The following is a 7,990-nucleotide window of genomic DNA, read 5'->3' as shown; positions in this document are numbered from 1 at the left end:
CATTATTTTTGAACTCCTTCTGCTCATGTCAGTGACTCCCACCTGCAGCCAATCCACTGGTTATAAGAAACCATGAATTCCCATGTACTGCAGGATAACAACCAGGGCCAGCCCAACCCAAATTCCCGGTAAGCTTTGCTAGCCCTTAATATGTGTTTTGCTTCCATTTCACACCTTGGGGTGGGAGACAATCTTTACTTATGCTGGTGTGGTGTGCGTCTGTCTCAGACGTGTGTGTAAGGTGCATTTCTCAGTTTGGGTCTCTCTCTCTCTCTCTCTCTCTCTCTCTTTCTGTTGAGACTCCTATCTTAACACTTATCAGTAATTTAAGATTGGTTTTGGGTGTTTTGTTTGTTTGTTTGTTTAAGAATTTCACTTTCTTTGAAGATAACAAAGTGTATTTTTTCAAAGATAAAAAGGCATACTCAAACTTTGTAGGTTGTATTCATAATTACTTTGCTTATCAGTGTATAATGAATGTTCTCATCATCATGGAATCCTTTAAGCTAATCAATTGGATTTTGGAAATCTCATGTGCAAATGAATCGGGAAAAAAGGAAGGCTGCAAAATTCAGGTGAACCAATATATTATTTCTTCTTTCTTGTCTTCCTTTAAAGATGCTTCCTGTTTCTCTTTTCTGCTTTCTCTCGCCTCTCTCTCTCTCTCTCTCTCTCTCTCTCTCTCTCTCTCTCTCTCTCTCTCTCTCTCTCTCCAGGACATTTCCTCATCCTTCCTTTCACTCAGCTTCATTCCACCATGCCCAAAGCATTCCTGCTGCTGTGTGTTGCCCTGGTGCTACTTGGGCCTGTGCACGGAGCCATGAGAAACACAGAGAAATGGAAGCCACTCAGCAACCCCAGAAACCGAGATCTGGTGAGAACTTTCATTGGGACATGCTGGGCTACAGGGTGAAATCAGCATCTCTGGATGTATGTGCACTGTATTCTGCTAGAGCACAGTGCAGAGGAGGCTATCAAGGGCTGAGAAGATTCCGCCAGCAGGATCAGATGAGAGTTTTGTTAGCTGGCATCCTATTGTTCCTCTGGCCAATTTACTTTGTTTCTGTATGGAGAAACAAATTTATATTTAGAAATCATCTTATACACACATAGCACATTACATTTGTAAATGATCGTGTATACACATTGACTTTATAACCTTGATTTTTAGCATGTATACAAAATCAAAAGTGTGCCAGGGAATTGCGTTTTGCACAGCTTAGATTGAACTGATAATAAAACAGATTCTCAGATAAGCAACACTTGCAAAGCACAATTGCAAAAAAATGAAAGTTGACCTGAATTCTTATCAATTTACTAGGCATTATTTTCAACAGAAAGTTATCTAAGAAATAGAATTGAAAATATCTGTAAAAATACTCTTTTTAAAAAATATGCCAAATACAATAAAACTGCTGGCACTGCTATTTCAAAATACAGTTTCCCCAAGGGAAATGATGTGAAATATTAACAATAGAGGATTAAAACAATCAAATAGCCCTTTGCTCAGCTTCTATGTATTTATTTCCTAAAGGAAAGCAAAAAAACTCATGTCTGGAAAAAAACTATTTCAGAAGACAATGACTGGGGTCTTATTTTCAGTCAGAGAAGAGGTGCCAAGCTCTGATCACTGTGGACTTCAATTTCATCTCTGACATTGCTACTCAGGCGTGGTTTACAACGAACCCTCTGACAGTGGTGCTGCTAAATAATTGATATTCCTCTCTCGATTTCCACCATGAATGGTGAATTATCATCTTGTTTAGGGTTGAAATGTCAGACACAAGGCAGGCTGGAGGACAGCAGAGGGGGAGGAAAAGCAGCCAAAACTGGGCTTCTATGTCTGAGGTTTTCAACTCTTGCCTCCTAGATAAGCCCTAAAGTCAATTCAGTGGGGAAAACAAAGGGGACATTTTTTGGTGTTTAATTCATATATGGTAACTGAATGTTTTCTTTCTCTCTTCAGTTTTTCAGAACCCTTCAGGCATATTTTAAGGAAAGAGGTCTTGATCTTGAAAGGTTTCCAAATATATTTTCCATGAATGAGAATCCCAGACCTCTCTCTTTCCAATCAGAACTTATTGCTTCTGCATTTGCAGATTATGAAGAGCAGAAAAACTCCTTTCCCAATTACCTGAAAGGCTGAATGTTTCTTCTGAGAGCAGGTAAAAGTTACTTCTTTATTCCCAGGATCTGTCCAAACATACAACTCAGTCATAAAGAGATTTTGAAAGTATTTATTTGAAAAATGATATTAGTTTCTTATAGAAGTAAGTGCTTAGTTCAGAAGATATTCATCATCGGTAAAATTTGGATATGGTTCAGGTATTTCATGATCTGGTTTTAAAAAGAAATGACAGTTATGAATTTTGAAGCATAGATTTCGAGGAAGAAATATATTAAAATAGAATTATCCCTCTTAATATGATTATTAAATGTAATAGAATGCCACACACTTTTATCTATACGCTTTTTTCAGGTGAGGTCATATAGCCAAGTTAAGTGGAAAATCATATAAAAAGAAATTATGTCAAATTGTGCAGTTGCATTAAATAGAAAGTAAAGTTAAAAGAATGGTTTTTTTTAGGAGAAAGCAGCAAGCATAGTTTGAGCTTGAACTTCCTCATCTAGAGGAAAAAAATGATAAAATATTAGTAAAAATGGATTTGTCTCACAGGAAAAATTTTTTAATTTGTTTATATTTAAGATAGGAGTTTTATTATTCTTATTACTTTAGCACTCCTATCAAATAAATACCTACCATTAAAAAAATAAACAGATATGGGGTATTCCAAGAAAATACATTCTAATTCTAATCTATTGGGTTTTTGTTCAGCTGAATAATGCAGGGAACTGAATCAAAATTAAAAGCTATTCCCATTCGTCCACAAGGTAGGAATAATATTGTGAGGAAGCATACTGCTGTTACACTTTATTGTGCATATGAAAGGAGTTTGATTGTCAGTTCTTTCAAATGTGATGATTTAAAAAAATAATGATGTTATTCTAAAAAGAAGATGAAACATACCTGTGGCATATGCATTGTTCTACAATAAGAAAAAAAAAGAGTGAACAGAAAGATGTTAATGAAGGGTTCCCTTGACTGCTTTTTACACTTAGGCCCTAGTTTATCAGACACTAAAACAGAGAATAGCTATTAATACCACAGTACCTACTTTGGTATGAAGTAGTATTGCATAATGCTTGTAAGCCTAGTTTCATCTATAAATTGCAGATACTAATCTCCAACTCATAGAAAAGATCAGACAAAATATCAAATATATACTTTCATGTGAGTGTGGAATGAGGTCATGTTTAAGCGCAGGGAACAGAAAAAGCACCAAGTTGGTGATATTGTATTATAAGGGGAATTACTTAGCTTTGTGAAAGAAGTGAAGCTTCTGATTTGGAGAATATTTCATATTTATAACCTCTCCTTCTCTAATATCTCTGATTAGAAAATGAAGACAAAAAGATTTTTCATTGAAGGATGCTGATCTTTGTATTAATTGTACAGTCTTCAATTTCTATGTTATATATGATATTTTCTCCTTTTTTCAGATGTCTTTTTAAAACTACAGATGAAGCTTCTTATTAGAAAAATTCAATCATGGTCATGGCTAAACATTTTTCCCCTCCACTTTCGTCAATTTGTAATGAATTTATTTTACATTTCCAAGTTTACATATAAAATGCTTGCCTTTGGGATTTATGCAACTTATGTGTATGTTTTTGGTGTTTCTTCCACTTTATAACCATAAATATCCATGTAGAGCACTGCATATATTTGCAAGAGTTACAAAAAATACCATAAAGTCAGAAGAAATGATGATCTTCTAAATCACATGTTTCCTTTAAGCTTATCTTACATGTGTTTATTACTTTTCATTAATATTTTTATTTGAAAGGGACATTGTTTGTTTTTACTTTAGTCCATTATATGTAATAGGGACTTGGGCTTAAAATTTGTCTTTTTCCTAGAAAAAAGATGCATTTGCACTTTCAGCATATGCTATTGGAAGACTCCTAGTCATAGTTTCATACCAAGAAAGATAAGTGATAAATATCCATAATTAAGTTGAAATAGAAAGCAAAGAAACATGGGATTCTAGGAGTTGCTAGCGTCTCTGGGAGATGTTCTCTGCCACTATGTTCAGAGGTGGACATTGTGCTACGCCAAAATACCCTAGCCACGTCTCAGCTCTGGTACACGGCCTCCTCAAGAAGGGAGAGTAGAAACTGGTATGAATTACAGCCTACCTTCTCCCTTCCCTCCCTGCTGGGGCTGACTTGTTCTGATTCTCACATTCTCATTTGGAATCACTACTCTTCCTGTATCTTTATGGAGAACTGCACCATTTTCTCTGTGATTCCTGCAAAAGGAACACTGTACTAGAAAGAAACTTCTGTGTCCTAATAACACTAGTCTGTACATTCCTGATTAGTTTTCTGTGGCTTTCTTATGGATGATTGATATTGAATATCAAGTGTAGCAACATGCAAGAACAAATTCTATGCCTGGTTTAATATGTTCTGTTGTAATTAGTTGCATATGTGTCTGTTTTCACTGGACAGTTGTGAGGTCTTTGTAAACCATTTTTATTTCTCCAACACTTAACACAATGCCTAGCATATAGCAAATGTTCAATAAATACTTGTTGAATTGAAGCAAATGTGTGCTATTCTGCTATTATTCACACAGCAATGGAAGCTGATTCTAGTTAATGTCAAGAATATTTTTTTTACCATTTGAAATATATAAGGAATTATTGATGAGCTATTCCTCATAAAAATATAACCTATTCAGATAAATGGTAGAGAAATAGGGAGTGCTTCGCCACGGTCCAGTTCTGCTCATTGTATGTGACCATTTAGCACACCTGCTCCTCATACACTATATATTAGTAGTTTTCCCACCCCTGACCTATTATTTTAATAACCAAACCTCCCTTCACACATTTCTAAAAGCCCACTGGGGAATTGATTTTGCTCTTAGCTGAGAACCATTGATAGGAAAATAGCAAAGTATAGTGTTTCCTCTAGAAATAAATGTTCTGCAGGTGATCTAGGCTCTCAAGGGATCCATGGGTGCTTCTCTACATAGGTCCTTGTGGATGGGGGGAAAAAGGGAGTTCTATGGAAAGCAATCTCACAGGATGATCAGATCACAAATTTCTAACTGGGCAGGTCATGGTAGATAGTCACACCCCAGGCATATAACTTTTCAGTGAAAGGTTTATCTTTGCCTTAAGCAAGCCCTGTCCAATGTTTCTGTGCATCTAGGTTAAACAGCTTTGAAATAAGCCCTAACCACCCTCAAGAGAGCACATAATTTCATTAACTGTCCTGTAATCCAATCCCCACCTTGCTTTCTCCCACCTCTATGTAATCTTCCTTACCTTCCCTCCTTAATTTCAAATGCATAAAGGAAGCTGCAAAGCTGTTATTCTCTAGAGTGTTTGAGATCTTGCTCACTGGCATATGTGGTCAGTTTGGCTCAAATAAACTCATAAAAATTCTCTACAGGTTTGGGCATTTCTTACGTTGACAGCCTCTCAACACTGACGTTCTTCTTTGATGAGCACCACATTCCCCATGCCTAGGACATGGCCTATTGTCCCCTATCCCAGATATAGGGTGGTAAAGAACTGTTAAGGGTATGAGGTTTTACGCTACTTGTAAGCTACATGTTATCCTGCTGTAGTTTCTCAGATCCTGGCAGACACGTGAGACTCCTGGGTCTGAAGCAAGGGACTTGATTACTCATGGTGCAGTAGGAAGCATGAGTTTTACATTCGCCTTGGTTCTCCTTATCCCCTAAGTATCATGGGGCCATATGGAGGTGGGTCCTGGTGTATACTGTGCACAAGTGGGTTTGTACCACAGCGGAGGAACCCCAAACATAGGAAATACCCACTCTTATTAGAGGTTTACTAGCAAACAAGCTCAACATTTGCCCCAGAGAGAAACATTATCTTTATTATACTAGTCAGGCAACAAATCTTCTCTCTAGCCCAGAGGGAGACAATATCTCTATCTTTCAAGGCTGTTTGTTCTACAGACATCCTTGAAAAGACAGTCCTGGATGAAAGCTGTCACAAGCCTTTATAGAAAAGTGAGAGAACCATCAAAAACTGGTCTCCCCAGAAGCGTCACACCCCATTCTGGCTTCTCCCTTTGACAAGGAAAACAGGATGGACTCATCTCCTCCTTCTGTACTCTTAATTCTGTCATCATGGCACAAATTCAATGTTATGCTTTCTCAAGACATTCCATTTTGATTCTCAAAAATGAGTCTGCAAGTCTAAAGAGTTTCTTCTTGCTATTTTCATTACTGTCATAACAATTCCACTACATCTCAATGTAATATGGATGTCTCTGACTCACCAGGGGACAAATCTCTTACAGGGAAGTAGAGAAAAGAAAAACAGAAAGATTACAATTTCAAGTTATGTTGCTCCATTCTGAGCTGTAAAATAACTTTCATGTCATAAAGATAACTGATAGCAGAAAAACTAACTCTCCATCCCTTGCTCCCCACTCCTTATTCTCTACATGAATCTATATCTTCACAATTGTTATTCCTATATTCCAGACAGCCAACAATAAACAAGACAGCCTAAGCCAGCTGGACCTTAGGAGAGCATTCTCCTTCCTTTGATTCCCTTCTTCTAGCAGAGTTAGGCCTAGAGACCTTTGACTTCCTCTTAAATGCAGTTCCCTGACTGCCTGGAGAAATTCAGGGAAGCATTTCCCTATGAGTGATTTCTGTGGATTACCTCAACCCAACCCACTTTGCTAGCCCCCGTGTTTTATACCCAGCTAGAGCCCTGAGGATCTTTTATGTTGAGAAAGGGGATGATTTCTAGCTGTGAAATATTTTTTTTTCTGACCTGGTAGTCCCCCTCTTATAGGTCCTGGCCCCTCCTCATTTGCCATTCTATTGTTGCTTATTCTCATCTGTATTGTCATAAAGAGGCACCAATGGCCAGGTGATAGGCTCCCTGTAACTTGTCTCTATAACCTTAGTTGTATGCTGAGCTGCCCTGCCCATACCTCAACTCCCTTGCCCATTCCTAACGCACTTTCAATTCCATCCAATTTAATTCATAAAAGCGTTTTGAGCACAGATTACTAGGCTATAGAGAGTTCACAAAAATAGATCAGGTAGCACTATTCTCAAGATGTTGATAGCTAGTGTCTCTAGAGTAGGACAGCAGAGCAATAGTTATAAGACAAGGTAAAATACAAACCACAGGAGCATGTAGGAGGTGAAGAATAGTTTCATTGAGGGGAGGCAGTATATCATATTAATTCCAAGCATGGGATTTGGAGACAGAAAGGCCAGGGTTCAAATCCTGGCTCTATTACTGGTTAGATATGGGACTTTGACATTAGGAATAACAGCATCCATTTTTAAGAATTATTTTGCATTACGTATGCAATATGCGTAAGAACTGGCCTATAGTATACGGGCAAGTGTGTGGTGATCATATCAAGCATTTGATTGTTAAGAAAAGAAGAAACCTTGGGTGGGAGTTAGGGGTGGAACATAAAATCCAGATAAACTTATTTACAGATTGAGAAGGAGGCTGAGGAAAGGGAGTGTTTGAGGATTTGTGGAAGAAGAGAAAAGTGATGGTGCCATTCATTGGAGGAGATGCGATTTAGACCGTGAACTGGAGGAGGACTTGAGCTTTCTGTGCTAGGGGAGAACTGGAAAGTGGAACATGCACCTAACAGAACAACTAGTTTAATTAAAAAAAAAAATCACTACAGCCAAGATCAAATTGATTTACACAAACATTCAGAAAAGGAAATGGGTTGGGAGTGAAAATCTTAACGGAGGGTTGAGGGAAATGATCTAAATTAAGGAAACTCTCTTTAAGGCACATTTTGTTTTTCATCTTCCCAGTAGTAAGACGCGAGAGCCGGGCGCAAGGAGGCTCCGCCCCAAGGGTACCGCCCACTCCACACGGAAGGAGGCCGG

At 37.9% G+C, this 7,990-nt stretch overlaps 1 protein-coding gene across 1 annotated transcript; it reads left to right on the top strand.

Annotated features, from left to right (window-relative positions):
* The first annotated feature begins 729 nt into the window (after nucleotides 1–729).
* LG01H2orf66 (linkage group 01 C2orf66 homolog) lies at nucleotides 730–4,602 on the top strand. The gene is made up of 3 exons (XM_019741294.2): nucleotides 730–874; nucleotides 1,967–2,165; nucleotides 3,562–4,602. Exons 1-2 carry the CDS (start codon nucleotides 758–760, stop codon nucleotides 2,144–2,146), a joined length of 297 nt encoding a protein of 98 aa, XP_019596853.2. The 5' UTR covers nucleotides 730–757; the 3' UTR covers nucleotides 2,147–2,165; nucleotides 3,562–4,602.
* The last annotated feature ends 3,388 nt before the right edge of the window (nucleotides 4,603–7,990 follow it).

Source organism: Rhinolophus sinicus, linkage group LG01, assembly GCF_036562045.2.
Source record: "Rhinolophus sinicus isolate RSC01 linkage group LG01, ASM3656204v1, whole genome shotgun sequence".
Taxonomy (NCBI): domain Eukaryota; kingdom Metazoa; phylum Chordata; class Mammalia; order Chiroptera; family Rhinolophidae; genus Rhinolophus; species Rhinolophus sinicus.
This window is presented reverse-complemented; position numbering and strand designations above follow the sequence as displayed.

Bases quoted from the DNA above. Each gene is read 5' to 3' on its own strand.
- LG01H2orf66 (XM_019741294.2), top strand. From the start codon at position 758: ATGCCCAAAGCATTCCTGCTGCTGTGTGTTGCCCTGGTGCTACTTGGG. The intron at 875-1,966 runs GTGAGAACTTTC...TTCTCTCTTCAG, and splicing joins ACCCCAGAAACCGAGATCTG to TTTTTCAGAACCCTTCAGGC.